The following is a 24,871-nucleotide window of genomic DNA, read 5'->3' on the forward strand; positions in this document are numbered from 1 at the left end:
ACATAAAATCCTTCTTTAGAGCATCAAATCCATCTTTAGGGCACCAAAATCCCGCTTTAGAACATCAAAATCATCCTTCAGAGCATCAAAATGATTCTTAAGAGCATCAAATTCCTTCTTTATGAGCATCAAAGTCAATCTTTAGAGCATCAAAATGCTTCTTTAGAGCATCAAAATCAAACTTTAGAGAATCAAAATCCATCTTTAGATTATCAAATCTTTCTTTAGAGCACCAAATCCTTCTTAAGATCAGCAAAATTCTTCTTAAGAGCACCAAATTCCTTCTTTATGAGAGCATCAAATCCATCTTTAGAACATCAAAATCATTCTTTAGAGCATTAAAATCAATCTTTAGATTATCCAATCCATCTTTAGAGCATTAAAACCAATCTCCAGAGCATCAGCCCCTCTTGCTGAGCTTCCCAGGGTCCGGCCCCTGCCCGGCCATCGCTGTCCCTGGGCTGTCTGAGGGCCCGGCTGTGGTGACCAAATGGTGCTGGCTCACTGATCCCAGGGATCTTTCCAGCTGGAATGATTCTGGGATTATTCTGGTTTGTTTACATCTACCTACAGCACTGATCACACAAAGATTCCACGTCCATTCTGCTGGAAAGAAATCTGTCCCATGAGGGCACAAAAAATCCGGTGACCTCCAAGGCCATGACACTGCTCAGCCCCTCACACTGTGGGGAGCAGCAAAATCCTCTTTTCCACCAGGAAAAACCCAGATTCAGCGAGGATGGATCCAACCCCAGCCATGTTTTGCACAGTTCAGCTCCTCTGCTGTGACCAAGCACAAACCAAACTGCAGGGCCACCAACCCACCTGGGCTGTTTGAGGGCCTGGATGTGGTGCCAGGGTGGTGCTGGCTCACTGATCCCAGGGATCTTTCCAGATGAAACAATTCTGGGATTATTCTGGTTTGCTGAATTCCCACCCACAGCACTGATCACACAAAGATTCCACGTCCATTTGCCTGGAAAGAAATCTGTCCCAAAAGGAATTCGGTGGCCTCCAAAGCCACAACACTTTGCTCAGCCCCTCACACTGTGGGGAGCAGCAAAATCCTCTTTTCCACCAGGAAAAACCCAGATTCAGCGAGGATGGATCCAATTCCAGCCATGTTTTGCACAGCTCAGCTCCTCTGCTGTGACCAAGGACAAACCAAAGGGCAGGGCCACCAACCCACCTGGAGCTGTCTGAGGGCCTGGATGTGGTGCCAGGGACCTTTCCAGCTGGAATGATTCTGGGATTATTCTGGTTTGTGACATCCCACCTGCAGCACTGATCACACAAGGATTCCACGTCCATTTTGCTGGAAAGAAATCTGTCCCAAAAGAAATTCAGTGACCTCCAAGGCCACAACCCTTTGCTCAGCCTCTCACACTGTGGGCTGTCATTGCAGGGAGCAGCAAAATCCTCTTTTCCACCAGGAAAAGCCCCCAGATTCAGCCAGGCTGGAATTTTTGCACAGTTCTGCTCCTCTGCTGTGACCAAGCACAAACCAAAGGGCAGGGCCACCAACCCACCTGGAGCTGTCTGAGGGCCTGGCTGTGATGACAGGGACCTTTCCATCTGAAACGATTCTGGGATTATTCTGGTTTGTGACATCCCACCTGCAGCACTGATCACACAAAGATTCCATTTTGCTGGAAAGAAATCTGTCCCAAAAGGAACTTGGTGACCTCCAAGGCCACGACACTGCTCAGCCTCTCACACTGTGGGCTGTCATTGCAGGGAGCAGCAAAATCCTTTTTTCCACCAGGAAAACCCCAGATTCAGCCAGGCTGGGTCCAATTCCAGCAATGTTTCAGTTCAGCTCCTCTGCTGTGACCAAGCACAAACCAAAGGGCAGAGCCACCAACCCACCTGGGCTGTCTGAGGGCCTGGATGTGGTGACAGGAACCTTTCCAGATGAAACCATTCTGGGATTATCCTGGTTTGTTGAATTCCCACCCACAGCACTGATCACTGGGGTGAAGTTGCACACAGAGATTCCATTTTGCTGGAAAGAAATCTGTCCCAAAAGAAATTCAGTGGCCTCTAAGGCCACGACACTGCTCAGCCTCTCACATTGTGGGGAGCAGCCAAATCCTTTTTTCCACCAGGAAAAACCCCAGATTCAGCCAGGCTGGGTCCAACTCCAGCAATGTTTCAGTTCAGCTCCTCTGCTGTGACCAAGGAAAACCAAAGTGCAGGGCCACCAACCCACCTGGGGTGTCTGAGGGACTGGATGTGGTGACCAAATGGTGCTGGCTCATTGATCCCAGAGACCTTTCCAGCTGAAACAATTCTGGGATTATTCTGGTTTGTGACATCCCACCTGCAGCACTGATCACTGGGGTGAAGTTGCACACAAGGATTCCATTTTGCTGGAAAGAAATCTGTCCCAAAAGAAATCTGGTGACCTCCAAGGCCATGACACTTTGCTCAGCCCCTCACACTGTGGGCTATCATTGTGGGGAGCAGCAAAATCCTTTTTTCCACCAGGAAAAACCCAGATTCAGTGAGGCTGGGTCCAACTCCAGCAATGTTTCAGCTCAGCTCCTCTGCTGTGACCAAGCACAAACCAAAGTGCAGGGCCACCAACCCACCTGGGGTGTCTGAGGGCCTGGATGTGCTGACAGGGACCTTTCCAGATGAAACGATTCTGGGATTATTCTGGTTTGTTGAATTCCCACCTGCAGCACTGATCACACAAGGATTCCACGTCCATTCTGCTGGAAAGAAATCTGTCCCAAAAGGAATTTGGTGGCCTCCAAAGCCACAACCCTTTGCTCAGCCTCTCACACTGTGGGCTGTCATTGCAGGGAGCAGCAAAATCCTCTTTTCCACCAGGAAAACCCCAGATTCAGCCAGGCTGGATCCAACCCCAGCCATGTTTCAGCTCAGCTCCTCTGCTGTGACCAAGCACAAACCAAAGGGCAGGGCCACCAACCCACCTGGGCTGTCTGAGGGCCTGGCTGTGCTGACAGGGACCTTTCCAGATGAAACGATTCTGGGATTATTCTGGTTTGTTGAATTCCCACCCACAGCACTGATCACTGGGGTGAAGTTGCACAGAAAGATTCCACGTCCATTTTGCTGGAAAGAAATATTTCTGTCCCAAAAGGAATTCGGTGGCCTCCAAGGCCACAACACTTTGCTCAGCCCCTCACACTGTGGGGAGCAGCAAAATCCTTTTTTCCACCAGGAAAAACCCCAGATTCAGACAGGCTGCGTCCAACTCTGGGAATGTTTTGCACAGTTCAGCTCCTCTGCTGTGACCAAGCACAATCCAAAGGGCAGGGCCACCAACCCACGGCCTTTGGTGACCTGGTGGGTGCAGTGAAATAAAATGACAACAAACAAAGCACAACTGGTGCTGGGTGAGAAGTTTAACACCCAGGATCAAGGCAGGAATGGTTCTAAACAAACCCAACGGGCAGGGCGGGCGTTCCCTCCCTCACAACCCCTCAGGTGTCCCACGTCCCCTCAGCGGTGTCACCGAGCTCCCGTGGCTGCAAAAGGTCACAGCTTCTGTCCTGCTCTGCAGAGGAACTCACTGCTCAAGTGACCGAATCCTTCTTCCTCCTGAAGGGGGACTTGAGCCTTTTCCAGACACTGCTCTTGGGCCTGGATTTCCTCTCCATGGCGGCGGCGGCCTCCCGGTCCTTGCGGCGGATCTCGCGCACCAGCGCGTGGAACACGTCGTCGATGTAGTAGCGGAAGGCGGCCGACGTCTCGAAGAAGGGGCAGCTGAACTCCCTGGCCAGGGCAGAGCCCTCCTCCTTGGACACCTGCAAAACAGCAGCACAGCTCAGGGAGCCAAAATCCCAGCAATTTATTCCTTTGCTTTTCCCTGGTTTGGGCTCCAGGCACAGATCGATTCCACCCAGACCCAAAGCCAGAGCCTCCCTCCTTTGGACACCTGGAAATGAGTGCACACCTGGAAAATGAGTGCACACCTGGAAAATGAGTGCACATCCTGGTCAGGGAAGCCAAACTCCAGCAATTTATTCCTTTGCTTTTCCCTGCTTTGTGCTCCAAGCACAGATCGATTCCACCCAGATCCAAAGGCAGAATTTTCCTCCTTTGACACCTGGAAAATGAGTGCACACCCTGGTCAGGCAGTCAAATTCCAGCCATTTATTTCTTCTCCTTTCCCTGTTTGCTCTCTGTCCCTCTGTGTGGACACTCCAAGCCCTAACACAGAACATTTCCACCAAGATCCAAAGATTTCCAGAGGATTGATTCCACCCAGATCCAAAGGCAGAGCCTCCCTCCTTGGACACCTGCAAAACAGCACCACTGCCTGCTCAGGGAGCCAAAACCAGGATTTATTCCTTTGCTTTTCCCTGGTTTGTGCTCCAAGCAGAGATTGATTCCACCCAGACCCAAAGGCAGAACTTTGTTCCTTTGGACACCTGGAAAATGAGTGCACACCTGGAAAATGAGTGCACACCTGGAAAATGAGTGCACACCTGGAAAATGAGTGGACAACTTGATCAGGGAAGCCAAAGCCCTCATGCCTTTGCCTTTCCCTGTTTGCTCTCTGTCCCTCTGTGTGGACACTCCAAGCCCTAACACAGAACATTTCCACCCAGATCCAAAGGTTTCCAGAGGATTGATTCCACCCATGCTAAGGCAGAGCCTCCCTCCTTGGACACCTGCAAAACAGCACCACTGCCTGCTCAGGGAGCCAAAACCAGCATTTACTCCTTTGCTTTTTGCTGGTTTGTTCCCTGATCTTTGCTCCAAGCACAGATCGATTCCACCCAGACCCAAAGGCAGAACCTTCCTCCTTTGGACACCTGAAAATGAGTGCACACCTGGAAATGAGTGCACAACCTGATCAGGGAGCCAAAACCAGGATTTACTCCTTTGCTTTTCCTTGGTTTGTGCTCCAAGCACAGATAGGCAGAACCTCCCTCCTTTGGAGAACTGGAAATGAGTGCACACCTGGAAATGAGTGCACACCTGGAAATGAGTGCACACCTTGGTCAGGGAAGCCAAACCCCAGCCATTTATTTCTTCTCCTTTCCCTGTTTTGTGCTCCAGGCACAGATCAATTCCACCCAGATCCAAAGGCAGAATTTTCCTCCTTTGACACCTGGAAAATGAGTGTGCACACCCTGGTCAGGCAGTCAAACCTCAGCAATTTATTCCTTTTCCTTCCCCTGTTTGCTCTCTGTCCCTCTGTGTGGACACTCCAAGCCCTAACACAGAACATTTCCACCCAGCTCCAAAGATTTCCAGAGCATTGATTCCACCCATGCTAAGGCAGAGCCCTCCTCCCTGGACACCTGCAAAACAGCAGCACAGCCTGCTCAGGGAGCCAAAACCAGGATTTATTCCTTTGCTTTTCCCTGGTTTGTTCCCTGATCTTTGCTCCAGGCACAGATTGATTCCACCCAGACCCAAAGGCAGAACCTTCCTCCTTTGGACACCTGGAAAATGAGTGCACACCTGGAAATGAGTGCACACCTGGAAAATGAGTGCACACCTGGAAATGAGTGCACACCTGGAAATGAGTGCACACCTGGAAATGAGTGCACACCTGGAAATGAGTGCACACCTGGAAATGAGTGCACACCTGGAAAATGAGTGCACATCCTGATCAGGGAAGCCAAACCCCAGCAATTTATTCCTTGTCCTTTCCCTGTTTTGTGCTCCAGGCACAGATTGATTCCCCCCAAATCCAAAGGTTTCCCTTGTTAAGGCAGAGCCTTCTTCTTTGGACACCTGGAAAATGAGTGCACACCTGGAAAATGAGTGCACACCTGGAAATGAGTGCACATCCTGGTCAGGGAAGCCAAACCCCAACAATTTATTTCTTTTCCTTTCCCTGTTTGCTCTCTGTCCCTGTGTGTGGACACTCCAAGCCCTAACACAGAACTTTTCCACCCAGATCCAAAGATTTCCAGAGGATTGATTCCACCCATGCTAAGGCAGAGCCTCCCTCCTTGGACACCTGCAAAACAGCAGCACTGCCTGCTCAGCGAGCCAAAACCAGAGTTTATTCCTTTGCTTTTCGCTGGTTTGTTCCCTGATCTTTGCTCCAGGCACAGATCGATTCCACCCAGACCCAAAGGCAGAACCTCCCTCCTTTGGACACCTGGAAATGAGTGCACATCCTGGTCAGGGAAGCCAAACCCCAGCAATTTATTCTTTTGCTTTTCCCTGGTTTGTGCTCCAAGCACAGATCGATTCCTCCCAAATCCAAAGGCAGAACCTTGCTCCTTTGGACACCTGGAAAATGAGTGCACACCTGGAAATGAGTGCACACCTGGAAATGAGTGCACATCCTGATCAGGGAAGCCAAACCCCAGGAATTTATTTCTTTGCTTTTCCCTGGTTTGTGCTCCAAGCACAGATTGATTCCCCCAAAATCCAAAGGTTTCCCTTGTTAAGGCAGAGCCTTCTTCCTTGGACACCTGGAAATGAGTGCACACCTGGAAATGAGTGCACACCCTGGTCAGGGAAGCCAAACTCCAGGAATTTATTCCTTTCCCTTTCCCTGGTTTGTGCTCCAAGCACAGATCGATTCCACCCAGACCCAAAGGCAGAATTTTCCTCCTTTGACACCTGGAAAATGAGTGCACACCTGGAAATGAGTGCACATCCTGGAAATGAGTGCACATCCAGGAAAATGAGTGCACAACCTGATCAGGGAGCCAAAACCAGGATTTATTCCTTTGCTTTTCCCTGGTTTGTGCTCCAAGCACAGATTGATTCCACCCAGACCCAAAGATTTCCAGAGGATTGATTCCACCCATGCTAAGGCAGAGCCTCCCTCCTTGGACACCTGCAAAACAGCAGCACAACCTGCTCAGCGAGCCAAAACCAGGATTTACTCCTTTGCTTTTTGCTGGTTTGTTCCCTGATCTTTGCTCCAAGCACAGATCGATTCCACCCAGACCCAAAGGCAGAACCTTCCTCCTTTGGACACCTGGAAAATGAGTGCACACCTGGAAAATGAGTGCACACCTGGAAATGAGTGCACACCCTGGTCAGGGAAGCCAAACCCCAGCCATTTATTCCTTTTCCTTTCCCTGTTTGCTCTCTGTCCCTGTGTATGGACACTCCAAGCCCCAGCACAGATTGATCCCACTCAGTTCCAAAGGATTGATTCCACCCCAGGCAGAGCCTTCCTCCTCAGACACTGGAAAGCAACAGCACACCCTGGTCAAGGAAAGCCAAACCCCAGGAGTTTATTCCTTGTCCTTTCCCTGTTTTGTGCTCCAGGCACAGATTGATTCCACCCAGACCCAAAGGTTTCCCTTGTTAAGGCAGAGCCTTCTTCTTTGGACACCTGGAAATGAGTGCACACCCTGGTCAGGGAAGCCAAACCCCAGCCATTTATTTCTTTTCCTTTCCCTGTTTCCTCTCTGTCCCTGTGTATGGACACTCCAAGCCCTAATACAGAACATTTCCCCTCAGCTCCAAAGGTTTCCTGTGCAAAGGCAGAGCCTCCCTCCTTTGACACCTGGAAAATGAGTGCACACCTGGAAATGAGTGCACACCTGGAAATGAGTGCACACCTGAAAATGAGTGCACACCCTGGTCAGGGAAGCCAAACCCCAGCCATTTATTTCTTCTCCTTTCCCTGTTTGCTCTCTGTCCCTCTGTGTGGACACTCCAAGCCCTAACACAGAACATTTCCACCCAGATCCAAAGGTTTCCTGTGCCAAGGCAGAGCCTTTCTTCTTGGACACCTGAAAATGAGTGCACACCTGGAAATGAGTTCACATCCTGGTCAGGGTTCCAACAGATTTTGTTTTTCTTAAACTTAAACTGAGTTCTTTACCATGTGGTATTACAGCCTTCTATTCAAACTGCACACTCATGCAAGTTCTATCATTCAATTCTGGAAGCCTTCTCCATGGCCTCAGGTCAAATGCAGTGTTCTCTTTTTTCCCTTTTAATCTCCAAGTTTAAAAGAAAAACTTTTGAAGTTTTTTTCTCTTAAACTCTAAGTTTTCCACCATGTGATATTACACACTTCTATTCAAACTATACACTCCTAATTCAGTTTTATCATTTAATTTTGGAAGTCCTCAGGTTAAATGCAGTGTTCTCTTGTTCTCTAGACAAAAAGTCTAAAATTCTCACTAACCAGGCTCCCAACAAGGAACAGACTTTGCTTCTCTTAAACTCTGAGTTCATTACCATGTGATATTACACACTTCTATTCAAACTATACACTCCTAATCTCAGTTTTATCATTTAATTTTGGAAGGCTTCAGGTCAAATGCAATGTTCTCTTGTTCTGCCAGCACAAAAGGTCCAAAATCCTCACTAACCAGGCTCCCAACAAGGAACAGACTTTGTTCCTCTTAAACTCTAAGCTTTCCACCATATGATATTACACACTTCTATTTAAACTACACACTCCTAACTCAGTTTTATAATTTAATTTTGGAAGTCTTCAGGTCAAATGCAATGTTCCTTGTTCTGTGAGTACAGAAAGTCCAAAATTCTCAGTAACCAGGGTTCCAACAAGGAATACACTCTGTTTCTGGGATTGCTATTTCCCATCTCATTTCACACGAATCCAGCGCCGCTCCCACCACGGAGACAAACCCCGACCCAACACCCAGGAGAGGCCAAACCCCTCTGGTTTCCCCACATTCCCCAGAGCAGCAGCCCCTCAGGGGGGCTCCCTGTTGGTTTCTCCAGGTGGGCACTGAAGGCACCTGAGATGGTTGTTCATGGTCACTCTGGTGTTTTATTATTATTTCTTATCTGTGTTACGGCCTCACAGCCGTGAGTTCTGCAGCTTTTCATTAACCAGGCACAAAATGGTTCAATAGCTCTTGTTGCAAGGTCTTTTAAGACCAAACTATCCAATTAAGAAATGACACCTGGATTATTTCCTTTTAACCCAATCACTGATCCCTCCAATATCACAATGTGGACTTTTCTGTCCAATTACAAACCATCACCCAAACCCATGAAGAAGAAGAAAGAACAACCTGTCTCTGCTCTAAAACTTCCATCTTGCTTCATCTTTATTTCCATATTCTAAACCCCCAAACTTCAGTTTTGTACTTAGTGATGTTACACACTTCTAACCAACTCCATACCCATAATCCCAGTTCTAGCAATCAATTTTGGAAGGCTTCAGGTAAAATGCACAGAAAGTCCAAAATTCTCAGTAACCAGGGTTCCAACAGACTTTGTTTCTCTTAAACTCTTAAGTTTTCCACCATATGATATTACACACTTCTATTTAAACTACACACTCCTAATCTCAGTTTTATCATTTAAATTTTGGAAGGCTTCAGGTCAAATGCAGTATTCTCTTGTTGTCAGCACAAAAAGTCTAAAATTCTCACTAAACAGGGTTCCAACAGACTTTTCTCTCATAAACTCTACGTTTTCCACCATGTGGTATTACACACTTCTATTCAAACTATACACTCTTAATTCAGTTTTATCATTTAATTTTGGAAGTCTTCAGGTCAAATGCAATGTTCCTTGTTCTATGAGCACAGAAAGTCTAAAATTCTCAGTAAACAGGGTTCCAACACACTTTGTTTCTCTAAAACCTAAACCCTAAATTTTTTACCATGTCATATTACACACTTGTATTCAAACTACACACTCCTAATTCAGTTTTATCATTTAATTTTGGAGGTCTTCAGGTCAAATGCAGTATTCTCTTGTTGTCAGCACAAAAAGTCTAAAATTCTCACTAAACAGGGTTCCAACAGACTTTTCTCTCATAAACTCTACGTTTTCCACCATGTGGTATTACACACTTCTATTCAAACTATACACTCCTAATCTCAGTTTTATCATTTAATTTTGGAAGGCTTCAGGTCAAATGCAATGTTCCTTGTTCTGTGAGAACAGAAAGTCTAAAATCCTCACTAACCAGGCTCCCAACAAGGAACACACTTTGTTTCTCTAAAACTTAAACCCTAAATTTTTTACCATATGATATTACACACTTCTATTCAAACTACACACTCCTAATTCAATTTTATCATTTAATTTTGGAAGTCCTCAGGTTAAATGCAATGTTCCTTGTTCTATGAGTACAGAAAGTCCAAAATTCTCAGTAACCAGGCTCCCAACAAGGGACAGACTTTGTTTCTCTTAAACTCTGAGTTCTTTACCATATGATATTACACACTTCTATTCAAACTATACACTCCTAATTCAATTTTATCATTTAATTTTGGAGGTCTTCAGGTCAAATGCAGTGTTCTCTTGTTCTGTCAGCACAGAAAGTCCAAAATCCTCACTAACCAGGGTTCCAACAGACTTTGTTTCTCTTAAATTCTTAAGTTTTCCACCATGTGATATTACACACTCCTATTTAAACTATACACTCCAAATTCAGTTTTATAATTTAATTTTGGAAGGCTTCAGGTCAAATGCAATGTTCCTTGTTCTGTGAGTACAGAAAGTCCAAAATTCTCAGTAACCAGGGTTCCAACAGACTTTGTTTCTCTTAAACTCTAAGCTTTCCACCATGTGATATTACACACTTCTATTTAAACTACACACTCCTAATTCAGTTTTATCATTTAATTTTGGAAGTCTTCAGGTCAAATGCAATGTTCCTTGTTCTCTAGACAAAAAGTCTAAAATTCTCACTAACCAGGGTCCCAACAAGGAACAGACTTTGTTTCTCTAAAACTTAAACCCTAAATTTTTTACCATGTGATATTATACACTTCTATTCAAACTATACACTCCTAATTCAGTTCAATTATTTAATTTTGGAAGGCTTCAGGTCAAATGCAGTGTTCTCTTGTTCTGTCAGCATAGAAAGTCCAAAATTCTCACTAACCAGGCTCCCAATAAGGGACAGACTTTTCTCTCATAAACTCTAAGTTTTCCACCATGTGGTATTACACACTTCTATTCAAACTATACACTCCTAATTCAGTTTTATCATTTAATTTTGGAAGGCTTCAGGTCAAATGCAATGTTCCTTGTTCTGTGAGTACAGAAAGTCCAAAATTCTCACTAACCAGGCTCCCAACAAGGAACACACTTTGTTTCTCTAAAACTTAAACCCTAAATTTTTTGCCATGCGATATTACACACTTCTATTCAAAGTATACACTCCTAACTAAATTTTATAATTTAATTTTGGAAGGCTTCAGGTCAAATGCACAGAAAGTCCAAAATTCTCAGTAACCAGGCTCCCAACAAGGAACAGACTTTGTTTTACACACTTCTATTTAAACTATACACTCCTAATCTCAGTTTTATCATTTAATTTTGGAAGTCTTCAGGTCAAATGCAATGTTCCTTGTTCTGTGAGTACAGAAAGTCCAAAATTCTCAGTAACCAGGGTTCCAACACACTCTGTTTCTGGGATTGCTATTTCCCCCCACACTTTACACGAATCCAGCACCGCTCCCACCACGGGGACAAACCCCGACCCAACCCCCAGGAGAGGCCAAACCCCTCTGGTTCCCCCACATTCCCCAAGATCAGCAGCCCCTCAGGGGGGCCCCCTGTTGGTTTCTCCAGGTGGGCACTGAAGGCACCTGAGATGGTTGTTCATGGTCACTCAGGTGTTTTATTATTATTTCTTATCTGTGTTACGGCCTCACAGCCGTGAGTTCTGCAGCTTTTCATTAACCAGGCACAAAATGGTTCAATAGCTCTTGTTGCAAGGTCTTTTAAGACCAAACTATCCAATTAAGAACTGACACTTAGATTATTTCCTTTTAACCCAAATCACTGATCCCTCCAAGCCTGCAATGCAGAATTTCTGTCCAATTACAAAACATCACCCAAACACATGAAGAAGAAGGTAAAGAAGAACAATTCTGCTCTAAAACTTCAATCTTGATTCATATTTCTTTCTCTATTCTAAAACCCCAAACTTTAGTTTTGTACTTAGTGATGTTACACACTTCTAACCAACTGCACACCTCTAATTTTAGTATTATTAATTAATTTTTGAAGCTTTCTTCACAGCCTTGGGTCAAATGCAGTGTTCTCTTGTGGGTCTGTGCCAATTAAGAAATGACACCTGGATTATTTCCTTTTAACCCAATCACTGATCCCTCCAAGCCAGCAATGCAGAATTTCTGTCCAATTACAAACCATCACCCAAACCCATGAAGGAGGAAGAAGATAAAGAAGAACAATCTGTCTCTGCTCTAAAACTTCCATCTTGCTTCATATTTATTTCTATATTCTAAAATCCCAAACTTAAATTTTCCACCATGTGATGCTACACACTTCTAACCAACTCCATACTCATAATCCCAGTTCCAGCAATCAATTTTGGAAGGCTTCAGGTCAAATGCACAGGAAGTCCAAAATTCTCAGTAACCAGGGTTCCAACAGACTTTGTTTCCCTTAAAGTCTGAGTTCTTTACCATGTGATATTATACACTTCTATTCAAACTATACACTCCTAATTCAGTTTTATCATTTAATTTTGGAAGTCTTCAGGTCAAATGCAATGTTCCTTGTTCTGTGAGTACAGAAAGTCCAAAATTCTCAGTAACCAGGTTTCCAACAAGGAACAGACTTTGTTTTACATATTTCTATTCAAACTATACACTCCTAATCTCAGTTTTATCACTTAATTTTGGAAGTCTTCAGGTCAAATGCAATGTTTATTGTTCTATGAGTACAGAAAGTCCAAAATTCTCAGTAACCAGGGTTCCAACAGACTTTGTTTCTCTAAAACTTAAACCCTAAATTTTTTACCATGTGATATTACACACTTCTATTCAAACTATACACTCCTAATTCAGTTCAATTATTTAATTTTGGAAGGCTTCAAGTCAAATGCACAGAAAGTCCAAAATTCTCAGTAACCAGGGTTCCAACAGACTTTGTTTCTCTTAAACTCTTAAGTTTTCCACCATATGATATTACACACTTCTATTCAAACTACACACTCCTAATTCAGTTTTATCATTTAATTTTGGAAGTCTTCAGGTTAAATGCAGTGTTCCTTGTTCTATGAGAACAGTCCAAAATTCTCAGTAACCAGGCTCCCAACAAGGAACAGACTTTGTTTCTCTTAAACTCTGAGTTCTTTACCATATGATATTACACACTTCTATTCAAACTACACACTCCTAATTCAGCTTTATAATTTAATTTTGGAAGTCTTTAGGTCAAATGCAATGTTCCTTGTTCTGTCAGCATAGAAAGTCCAAAATTCTCAGTAACCAGGGTTACAACAAGGAACACACTTTGTTTCTCTAAAACTTAAACCCTAAATTTTTTACCATGTGATATTACACACTTCTATTCAAACTATACACTCCTAATTCAGTTTTATCATTTAATTTTGGAAGGCTTCAGGTCAAATGCAATGTTCCTTGTTCTGTTAGCATAGAAAGTCCAAAATTCTCAGTAACCAGGGTTCCAACAGACTTTGTTTCTCTTAAACTCTGAGTTCTTCACCATATGATATTACACACTTTTATTCAAACTACACACTCCTAATTCAATTTTATCATTTAATTTTGGAAGTCCTCAGGTTAAATGCAGTGTTCTCTTGTTCTCTAGACAAAAACTCTAAAATTCTCAGTAATCAGGCTCCCAACAAGGGACACACTTTGTTTCTCTAAAACTCTGAGTTCTTCACCATATGATATTATACACTTCTGTTTAAACTACACACTCCAAATTCAGTTTTATAATTTAATTTTGGAAGTCTTCAGGTCAAATGCAGTATTCTCTTGTTGTCAGCACAAAAAGTCTAAAATTCTCAGTAACCAGGGTTCCAACAGACTTTTCTCTCATAAACTCTAAGTTTTCCACCATATGATATTACACACTTCTATTCAAACTATACACTCCTAATTCAGTTTTATCATTTAATTTTGGAAGGCTTCAGGTCAAATGCATAGAAAGTCCAAAATTCTCAGTAAGCAGGGTTCCAACAGACTTTGTCTCTCTTAAACTTAAACCCTAAATTTTTTACCATGTGGTATTACACACTTCTATTCAAACTATACACTCCTAATCTCAGTTTTATCATTTAATTTTGAAAGGCTTCAGGTCAAATGCAATGTTCCTTGTTCTATGAGAACAGTCCAAAATTCTCAGTAACCAGGGTTCCCACAAGGGACAGACTTTGTTTCTCTAAAACTTAAACCCTAAGTTTTCCACCATATGACATTACACACTTCTATTCAAACTACACACTCCTAATTCAAATTTATCATTTAATTTTGGAAGGCTTCAGGTCAAATGCACAGAAAGTCCAAAATTCTCAGTAAGCAGGGTTCCAACAGACTTTGTCTCTCTTAAACTCTGAGTTCTTTACCATATAACATTATACACTTCAATTCAAACTATACACTCCTAATCTCAGTTTTATCATTTAATTTTGTAAGTCTTCAGGTCAAATGCAATGTTTATTGTTCTATGAGTACAGAAAGTCCAAAATTCTCAGTAACCAGGGTTCCAACAGCCTTTGTTTCTGGGACTGCTATTTCCCCCCACACTTTACACGAATCCAGCACCGCTCCCACCACGGAGACAAACACCGACCCAACACCCAGGAGAGGCCAAACCCCCCTTGTCCCCCACATTCCCCAAGATCAGCAGCCCCTCGGGGGGGCCCCTCACCTGGCGCAGCTGGCTCAGGTCGGACTTGTTGCCCACCAGCACCACGGGCGTGTCGTCGGTGCGGCGCACGCGGTAGATGAGCTGCTTGAACTCGCGCACCTCGTGGAAGCTGCGCCGGTCTGTGATGGAGTAGCAGATGATGAAACCTTCCCCTGCCCTCATGTACTGGTCCCTCATGGCTGTGAACTCGGCCTGTAAGGAAAAAATGGCATTTTAGCTCCATACAGATCCAGGGGTATTTTGGGTCCATGCAGCTCCTGTGGTATTTGAGTTGGTGTTTTCGAATTTTCAATTAGAAATGGGATTGTAGGGATGTGATGGAATGACTTCTTCAATTATTCTTTGCTTAAAAAGGCAAAAATCCCAGAGCTTTCTCTCCTCAATTTGGTACAAAGACACCACACAGAACCTTTGGGACTTCACCTCAGATCTGGAGCTGCCCCATTGGAGGTCCCACCTACATAATTCACTAGAAAAAGAAGATAAAAAAGGAAATAATCCCATTTCTGGGGTGTTTTGTGGGGTAAACTCTGCCTACAAACACAAAATGGCATTTTAGGTCCATACACATCCAGGGGTATTTTATTTCCATACAGCTCCTGTGGTATTTGAGTTCGTGTTTTCGAATTTTCAATTAGAAATGGGATTGTAGGGATGTTGATGGAATGACTTCTGAGCAAAAAGCCCAGAGCTTTCTCTCCTCAATTTGGTACAAAGACACCTCATAGAATGTTTGGAGTGACATCTTCAATAATTTTTTGTCTGCTTAAAAAGGAAAAAGAAGTTTCTCTCCCTCTTTGATAGAAAGACACACCATAGGACCTTTGGAGTAACTTCAATTATTCTTTGCTTAAAAAGGAAAAAAGCCCAGAAGTTTCTCTCCCAATTTGGTACAAAGACACCTCTTAGAACCTTTGGAGCAATGTCCATTACTCATTGCTTAAAAAAGAAAAAACACAGAAGTTTCTCTCTCTATTTGGTACAAAGACACCTCACAGAACCTTTGGGACTTCACCTCAGATCTGGGGCTGCCTGATTAGAGGTCCTACCTAGATAATTCACTAAAAAAAGAAAAACACTAAGGAAATAATCCCTTTTGTGAGGTGAACTCTGCCTGCAAACACAAAATGGCATTTTAGGTCTATACAGATCCAGGGGTATTTTGGGTCCATGCAGCTCCTGTGGTATTTGAGTTGGTGTTTGCAAATTTTCAATTAGAAATGGGATTGTAGGGATGTGATGTAACGATTTCTGAGCAAAAAGCCCAGAGCTTTCTCTCCTCAATTTGGTACAAAGACACCTCATAGAACCTTTGGAGTGATGTCCATTACTCATTGCTTAAAAAAGAAAAAACACAGAAATTTCTCTCCTCAATTTGGTACAAAGACACCTCTTAGGACCTTTGGAGTGACATCTTCAATAATTTTTTGTCTGATTAAAAAGGAAAAAGAAGTTTCTCTCCCTCTTTGATAGAAAGACACACCATAGGACCTTTGGAGTAACTTCAATTATTCTTTGCTTAAAAAGGCAAAAAGCCCAGAAGTTTCTCTCCCAATTTGGTACAAAGGACCTTTGGAGTGATGTCCATTATTATTTGTTTAAATAGCAAAAAGCCCAGAGCTTTCTCTCCTCAATTTGGTACAAAGACACCTCTTAGAACCTTTGGGACTTCACCTCAGACATGGGGCTGCCTCATTGGAGGTCCCACCTAGATAATTCACTAAAGAAAGAAGAACACTAAGGAAATAATCGCTTTTGTGGGGTGAACTCTGCCTGCAAACACAAAATGGCATTTTAGCTCCATACAGATCCAGGGGTATTTTGGGTCCATACAGCTCCTGTGGTATTTGAGTTGGTGTTTGCAAATTTTCAATTAGAAATGGGATTGTAGGGATGTGATGGAATGACTTCTGAGCAAAAAGCCCAGAAGTTTCTCTCCCAATTTGGTACAAAGACACCTCTTAGGACCTTTGGAATTACTTCAATTATTATTTGTCTGCTTACAAAGACACCTCATAGAACCTTTGGGACTTCACCTCAGACCTGGAGCTGCCTGACTGGAGGTCCCACCGAGATAATTCACTAAAAAAAGAAAAACACTAAGGAAATAATCCCTTTTGTGAGGTGAACTCTGCCTGCAACTAAAAAATGGCATTTTAGCTCCATACAGATCCTGTGGTATTTTGGGTCCATGCAGCTCCTGTGGTATTTGAGTTCATGTTTTCGAATTTTCAATTAGAAATGGGATTGTAGGGATGTGCTCCCTGTTGATAGAATGATTTCTTCAATTATTCTTTGCTTAAAAAGGAAAAAAGCCCAGAAGTTTCTCTCCTCAATTTGGTACAAAGACACCTCTTAGGATCTTTGGAATTACTTCAATTATTATTTGTCTGCTCACAAAGACACCTCATAGAACCTTTGGGACTTCACCTCAGACCTGGGGCTGCCTGATTGGACAGAAGCCAAGAGGTCCCACCCAGGTAATTCACTAGAAAAAGAAGATAAAAAAGGAAATAATCCCTTTTGTGGGGTGAACTCTGCCTGCAAATAAAAAATGGCATTTTAGGTCCATACAGATCCAGGGGTATTTTATTTCCATGCAGCTCCTGTGGTATTTGAGTTGGTGTTTTCGAATTTTCAATTAGAAATGGGATTGTAGGGATGTGATGCAATGACTTCTGAGCAAAAAGCCCAGAGCTTTCTCTCCTCAATTTGGTACAAAGACACCTCTTAGGACCTTTGGAATTACTTCAATTATTATTTGTCTGCTTACAAAGACACCTCATAGAACCTTTGGGACTTCACCTCAGACCTGGGGCTGCCACCTACATAATTCACTAAAAAAACAAGAGAAAAAAGCAAATAATCCCTTTTGTGGGCTGTTTTTGCAGGAGCAAGAACCTCTTTCCCCTGGCTTGGTTTTTCTCTGCAAGAGCTTTGTTATTTTGCTTTTTATTCAACTTTTTCTGTTTCCAACACTCCCTCAGAAGCCATCCTGCTGATTTTATGTCATTCAGGGTAGCTGGGCTGTTCCAGGTGTGAAATTTTGTTTGTAACAATTTGTGACTTCGATAATGAATAAACACATCAATAATTTAATAATGTATTCTATAAATATTTTGAATTTTGTAGAGCTTAATTAAGGTAATCTTTTTTTAAAGGTAAATAGCTCATTGCAAAGTTTTGGTTTGTTATAGTTAGCAAGCTCATTCTGGTTGTAATCATAATTTGTTATTTTTATCGTTGTAAAAATTGGTTTTCTTTTATTGATGGTTGGGAGTGAACAGGTAAATTGAGGAGTATTTTTTAATGTTGAAAAAACGCTTTTTGAAGTTGATGATAACAAGAGGTTATTTTCTTGGAATTAACAAAAGAGAAGGAAGTTTAGGTCATGGATGTTTCACGTTTTTTATGATTTTGTTGATCTTTGGGTGCTCACGTACCTGCCCTGCTGTGTCCAGAATGTCCAGGTTGGCAGGCTCGTCGTCGATGCGGATCCGGATTTTATAGGCGTCCTCTGCATCCCCAGGACACCAAAAAATTGGGATAAAAGCACAAAATTCATCAGCTCCCAAAGGAAATGCTGGCCCAGAACCTTCCAGCATGCCAGGAGCACTGCACTGCCTCAGCCTCAGTTTGTTTCCATTAAATCAAGTGAAATTTCAATTTTTTTCTGGTGTGGTTTAATATTTCATGTGCAAAAATCGTGTGCACACAGCCCAGAAATTCATTTTGGTCACCTCGGTGGAAAACACAGAGGATGAACACTTTGTTTTCCTCAAAGCCAGAAAATATCTGGGATTCAAGGGAAGAACTGATCACCAAGTGCTGATTTCTTAGAATTATAATATATATCAGCAAAATATATGCAACATTACATATGTAATGTATTTATATTTTAGATAAATATATTATATAACATATAAATATTTTATATATTATATATAAATATAATATATATTTATATATTAATATAGCTATAAAATAATGTTATAAATAATATTATAAATATTTATACGTAATATATGATATATATTATATATATAAATACTGTATTATATATTGTATATGCTAATATTACATATATATTATACAGGTAAATATATATTTAAATATATATAATATAATATACATATTATATATATGTATATATATAATATGTATATATGTATATATGTGTTTACATATGTACATACATATATATGTATGTATATATAATATGTATATATTATTTTATATTATCATATTATTATTTATATTATTTCATATATATCAATATAAAAATTATATAATTATATAATATAGATTTTATAATATACATTATATATTTTTATTTTATATATTTTTATTATATATGTATATATTATATTACATTATATATATAATGTACATATATATAATATAATATTATACATATACAAATTTACATATATACAATATAATATATAGTTGTATATATATTATATATGTAAATTATTTATATTATACATGCAAATATTACTTATTATTAACACCATATAAAAATGATCTGTCTATAAATATATAAATACACAAATATTCTGTCCCTCTCAGTCAGCACTGCCACACTTTAAGAACCCATTCTCAGCAAGAATTTGGCTTTTTTCCCTCCACTTTTCCCTCCACTGGCTTGGTTCAGGTTGGAATACCAGATAAATTTAAATATTTCTCTCTTCTCCTGGAGATGCTGCTGAGGTTCGACAGCACCAGAGCTGTTCCAACCCTCCCAATTTCTCAAACACAGAGAACAATTTGTCCTGACAAGTGAACAGCAAAGAGCTGATCACAGCACAAAGTTTGGATTTTGTGAACAGAGAACCCAAAATGGCTGAGCAGCACTTGCAGAGCCTGCCTGCCAACACACACAGGGCATGCCCTGGATGGATGGATGGAAAATATTAAAGGCTGAAACTCAGGATTTACACCCCACTCTCAGAACTCTCAAATCACAGAAACACAGAGAGGGCTCAGGTGGGAAGGGGCCACGGCAGAGCCCAGGCAGGGACACCCCAGGGCACAGGATGGGGCCAGGTGGGTCTGGGGTCCCCAAACAGGGACACCCCAGGGCTCAGGGCTGCTCCAGGTGGGTCTGGGGTCCCCAAACAGGGACACCCCAGGGCTCAGGGCTGCTCCAGGTGGGTCTGGGGTCCCCAAACAGGGACACCCCAGGGCTCAGGGCTGCTCCAGGTGGGTCTGGGATCCCCAGGCACGGAGCCCCCACAGCCTCTCTGGGCTCTGCTCAGGGCTGGCACTGCCCAGGGCAGCAGTTCTGCCTCCTGGGCAGGGGCAGCTCCTGGGCTCAGGCCCTGCCCGTGGCTCTGGGGCCATTGCTGGGCCTGGAGCAGAGCCTGGGGCTGCCCTGACCTCTGCTCACTGGGATGGACTGGGACAGACTGGGATAGACTGGGACAGACACAGGGACAGACACAGGGACAGACACAGGGACAGACTGGGACAGACACTGGGACAGACTGGGACAGACATTGGGACAGACACAGGGACAGACTGGGACAGTGGGACAGACTGGGACAGACTGGGACAGACACTGGGACAGACACAGGGACAGACACTGGGACAGACACTGGGACAGACACAGGGACAGACTGGGATAGACTGGGACAGACACTGGGACAGACAGGGACAGACACAGGGACAGACACAGGGACTGACTGGGACAGACACTGGGACAGACACAGGGACAGACTGGGACAGACACTGGGACAGACACAGGGACAGACTGGGACAGATAGGGAAACTCAGGTACATTCAGAGACACCCAGGGACACACACAGGACACCTGGGGACAGCCAGGAACACTCAGAGATATTCAGGGACATTCACGGACAGACAGGGACACCCAGGGACCCCCAGGGACAACCATGGACACCCAGGGACAGACAGGGACACCTAGGGACACTCAGAGACAGCCAGGGACTGACACAGGGACACCTGGGGACACTGAGGGACACCTGGGAACACCCAGGAACAGATAGGAACACCCAGGGACACCCAGGGACAGACTGGGACCCCCAGGGACACCCAGGGACACCCAGGCACCCCCAGGGCTGAGCTCCCTCTCCCCGGGGCTCCTCTCCAGGCTGAGCAGCCCCAGCTCCCTCAGCCTCTCCTGGGCAGGGACCCTCCAGGCCCTTCAGCACCTCTGTCACCCTGCAGGAGCTCCCTGTCCCTGCTGTGCTGAGGGTGCCAGGGCTGGGCACTGCCCTGCAGAGGGTCAGCACTGCCTGCAGCCCTCCCTGACCTGCTGGGAATGCTCCTGTTGATGAATGATCCAAGATCAATCCACAGGCAGATTTAAAAATATCTTTGAATTGAATGCTTTAAAGCAATGGCCTGTTACAGCTTGACCTGCCAAGGGAATGAATGAAGAGAAAAGAGATTTTCCTCACCGATGGTGGGATCGTGATCCTCTGGGAAGCGGTGACTGATGAACTGCATGGTCATGGCTGGAAGCAGAAACCAGGGAACAACTGAGCAGCTCGGCCCCCCAACTCCCCAGATCACCACATCGTTATCGCACACACCCAAACCGAGCACGGCCCACACCGAGCGCGGCGCTGCCCTCGGCCCGGGGATGCTCCGCCCGTGGCCAAAGGCGGGACCGGCTCCGGGACGCGGCCGGAGGCGGAAGGCGATGAGCGGGACACCTCGGGAGGGGCCGGGACACCTCGGGAGGGGCCGGGACACCTCGGGATGGGCTCGGACACCTCGGGAGGGGCCGGGACACCTCGGGAAGGGCCGGGACACCTCGGGAGGGGCTCGGACACCTCGGGAGGGGCCGGGACACCTCGGGAGGGGCTCGGACACCTCGGGAGGGGCCGGGACACCTCGGGAGGGGCTCGGACACCTCGGGAAGGGCTCGGACACCTCGGGATGGGCCGGGACACCTCGGGAGGGGCCGGGACACCTCGGGAGGGGCCGGGACACCTCGGGAGGGACCGGGACAGCCTGGCAGGGACAGCCCGGGATGGGCAGGGCGACCTCGGGAGAGGTCGGGACATCTCGGGATGGAGGAGCCGTGATGTTCCAAGAAGGGCCGGGACACACTGGGAGCGTCGGGGAGGGATCGGGACACCCCGGGATGGGCCGGGACACCTCGGGAGGAGCCGGGACAGCCCAGCTGGAACAGCCCGGGAGGGTCGGGATGGACCGGGACACCTCAGGAGGGGTCGGGACAGCCTGGAGAGGGACATCCCGGGATGGGCCGGGACATCTCGGGATGGAGAAGCCGTGATGTTCCAAGAGGGGCCGGGACAGCCCGGGAGGGGTCGGGACAACCAGGAGGGGATATCCCGGGATGGGCCGGGACACCTCGGGAAGGGTCGGGACACCCCAGCTGGAACAGCCCGGGAGGGTCGGGATGGGCCGGGACACCTCGGGATGGAGAAGCCGTGATGTTCCAAGAGGGGCCGGGACCCTCGGGAGGGGTCGGGACACCACAGCGGGGACAGCCCGGGAGGGTCGAGAATGGGCCGGGACACCTCAGGAGGGGCCGGGACAGCCCGATAGGGACACCCCGCGATGGGCCGGGACACCTCGGGAGCGGCGGCACCGCGCCCAGAACGGGGCTCCGGTCAGCGAACGCGGCTCCTCCCGGCCCCGCCGGGTTCCGGGGCCGGCGGCGGCCGCAGCCCCGCACTCACCGCTCTTGCCGACGCCTCCCGCGCCCAGCATGACCAGTTTGTACTCGCGGGACTGCCCCGGGGCGCCGCCGCCGCCCGGGCGGGCTGCGGGATCCATCGCCGCTCCCTGAGCGCTGCCCCGGCCCCGCTCGCAGCGACACCGAAATGGCGGCGGCTCCTCCGCCTCAGCGCCCGCCCGGGCCCGCCCCGGCCGGGGAGCGCAGCGGGCGGGGCCCGACGGCGGCTCGGCGGGGACAGGACGGGAACAGAACGGGGAACACAACGGGGATACAAAGGGACAGGATGGGACAAAGCGGGTACGCAACGGGACACGGCGGGGACTCGGCGAGGACACAACGGGACATGGCACTGCCCTCGGGACCCGCAGGCCCGGGACTCCCCTCCCCGATCTCGGGGTCTCTGTCAGCTCCGGGGTCGCCTCCCACCCTGCACTTCCTCCCCCATCCCCAGCACCCAGGGACTCCCCCCAGCCCCGAACCCCCTCTCAAGCCCCAGGTCCCCTCAGCCCCTCGGTTCCCCCTCAGCCCGAACCCCCCCTCCACCTCCGGCGATCCCCTGATCCTTGTGGACCCCGAACCCCCTCCCAGCCCTGAGGGCTCCCCCAGCCACACCCCCCCCTACCCTTATCACAGGCTCCAAATCTTGGGGATCCCCCGATCCTTGGGGACCCCCTCTCCAGCCCCAGGTCCCCTCAGTTCCCCCCCAGCCCCTCCACCTGTGGTGATCCCCCGCTCCTTGGCGACCCCTAACCCTGAACCCCCTCCCAGCCCTGAGGGCTCCCCCAGGGACACATCCCCCCTACCCTTATCACAGGCTCCAACCCTCAGGGACCCCCCGATCCTTGGGGACCCCCAATCCTAGACCCTCTCTCCAGCCCCAGGTCCCCTCAGCCTCTCAGTTCCCCCTCAGCCCCTCCACCTCTGGTGATCCCCCCCGAACCCTCTCCCGTGCCCAAGGGCTCCCCCAGCCCCGCATTCCCCCTACCCTTATCACAGGCCCCAAATCTCAGGGACCCCCCGATCCTTGGGGACCCTAAACCCCCTCTCAGCCTTGAGGGCTCCCCCAGCCCCGCATTCCCCCTACCCTTATCACAGGCCCCAAATCTCAGGGATCCCCCGATCCTTGGGGACCCCCAACCCTGGACCCCCTCTCCAGCCCCAGATCCCCCCAGCCCCTCCACATCCGGGGACCCCCGATCCTTGGGGACCCCGAACCTTCTCCCAGCCCTGAGGGCTCCCCCAGCCACACCCCCCCCTACCCTTATCACAGGCCCCAAATCTCAGGGATCCCCCAATCCTTGGGGACCCCGAACCCTCTCCCGTGCCCAAGGGCTCCCCCAGCCCCGCATCCCCCCTACCCTTATCACAGGCTCCAAATCTCAGGGGACCCCCTGATCCTTGGGGACCCCCAATCCTAGACCCTCCCTCCAGCCCCAGATCCCCTCAGCCTCTCAGTTCCCCCTCAGCCCCTCCACCTCTGGTGATCCCCTGATCCTTGGGGACCCCGAACCTTCTCCCAGCCCTGAGGGTTCCCCCAGCCACACATCCCCCCTACCCTTATCACAGGCTGCAAATCTCAGGGATCCTCTGATCCTTGGGGACCCCCAACCCTGGACCCCCTCTCCAGCCCCAGGTCCCCTCAGTTCCCCCCCAGCCCCTCCACCTCTGGTGATCCCCTGATCCTTGGGGACCCCGAACCCCCTCCCAGCCCTGAGGGTTCCCCCAGCCCCGCATCCCCCCTACCCTTATCACAGGCTCCAAATCTCAGGGACCCCCCAATCCTTGGGGACCCCCAACCCTGGACCCCCTCTCCAGCCCCAGATCCCCTCAGCCCCCTCAGTTCCCCCCAGCCCCTCCACCTCTGGTGATCCCCTGATCTTTGGGGACCCCCAACCCCCTCCCAGCCCCAGGGCTCCCCCAACCCTGCATCCCCCCTACCCTTATCACAGGCTCCAAATCTCAGGGACCCCCCCGATCCTTGGGGACCCCCAACTCCAAACACCTTCCCATCCCCGAGGGCTCCCCCAGCCCCAGAACTTCCCCACAGCCCCAGGGCTCCCCCAGCTCCACACCCTTATCACAAGTTCCAAACCCCACCCAAATCAGCAGCAGGAAGCAGAATATTTATACATTTATTTATAATGAAAGTATGGTTCTAATTATTTACAACACATGGGGAAGCCGAGGTTTGTACAGGTGAGGCATCCCTGGCCGCAGCAGTGACACAGCCCCTTCTCAAAACTCCTGTCCCAAAAGCTGCCTTGGAGCAGTCCCTGTGTCACTGCTCCATGCAGGAGTTCTGGCTGCAGCAGCCCACCCCACTCAGTTCGTGTCCAAAACAGTCCAAAAACAAGTCCAAAAACTCATTCCCAGGTTCTGCACGTGAGGCAGGAGCTGCTGCCCTTTGGGAAACCACTGTGGAACCTTCTGGCTCTGGTGGAATCCGGTGAGTGAGGGAGGAGATGGGGCTGAGCCTCTGGAAATGGAATTCCTGCTGACTTGGAGTCCTGGAAACAATTCAGCACTAGGGCTCTACAGTGCCAAGTCCACCTGGAGCAAAGTGGACCTATCCAAAAACCTGAGCATCCCCCAGCCCAACATCTGGCCAGAATGAGAACTTGCGGGATTGGTAAAGTC

At 47.2% G+C, this 24,871-nt stretch overlaps 1 protein-coding gene across 4 annotated transcripts; it reads right to left on the reverse strand.

Annotated features, from left to right (window-relative positions):
- Positions 1-571: 571 nt before the first annotated feature.
- RIT1 (Ras like without CAAX 1) lies at positions 572-22,436 on the reverse strand. Of its 4 annotated transcripts, none has more exons than XR_012577337.1 (6): positions 22,236-22,436; positions 20,982-21,038; positions 18,000-18,073; positions 14,557-14,748; positions 3,303-3,779; positions 572-825 (listed from the first exon to the last, which is right to left on the reverse strand). XR_012577337.1 is itself a non-coding variant. In XM_074529321.1 (5 exons), the coding sequence occupies exons 1-5, from the start codon at positions 22,330-22,332 to the stop codon at positions 3,549-3,551; spliced, it is 651 nt and encodes a 216-aa protein (XP_074385422.1). In that variant the 5' UTR covers positions 22,333-22,436; the 3' UTR covers positions 572-3,548. The 4 variants fall into 4 exon arrangements, 1 of the variants encoding a protein (XP_074385422.1); XR_012577336.1 differs by having other exon boundaries at positions 572-1,529; XR_012577335.1 differs by having other exon boundaries at positions 572-1,529; positions 2,943-3,779.
- Positions 22,437-24,871: the final 2,435 nt, after the last annotated feature.

This window comes from Zonotrichia albicollis, chromosome 30, assembly GCF_047830755.1.
Source record: "Zonotrichia albicollis isolate bZonAlb1 chromosome 30, bZonAlb1.hap1, whole genome shotgun sequence".
Lineage (NCBI taxonomy): Eukaryota > Metazoa > Chordata > Aves > Passeriformes > Passerellidae > Zonotrichia > Zonotrichia albicollis.

What these genes read in the sequence shown, in the direction of transcription:
- RIT1 (XM_074529321.1), bottom strand. Translation starts at nt 22,332, where the DNA reads ATGGATCCCGCAGCCCGCCCGGGCGGCGGCGGCGCCCCGGGGCAGTCC. An exon ending in GGGAGGCGTCGGCAAGAGCG is followed by an intron (nt 21,039 to 22,235) that starts GTGAGTGCGGGG and finishes TTCTGCTTCCAG; the next exon opens with CCATGACCATGCAGTTCATC. An exon ending in GGATCACGATCCCACCATCG is followed by an intron (nt 18,074 to 20,981) that starts GTGAGGAAAATC and finishes CTGGGGATGCAG; the next exon opens with AGGACGCCTATAAAATCCGG.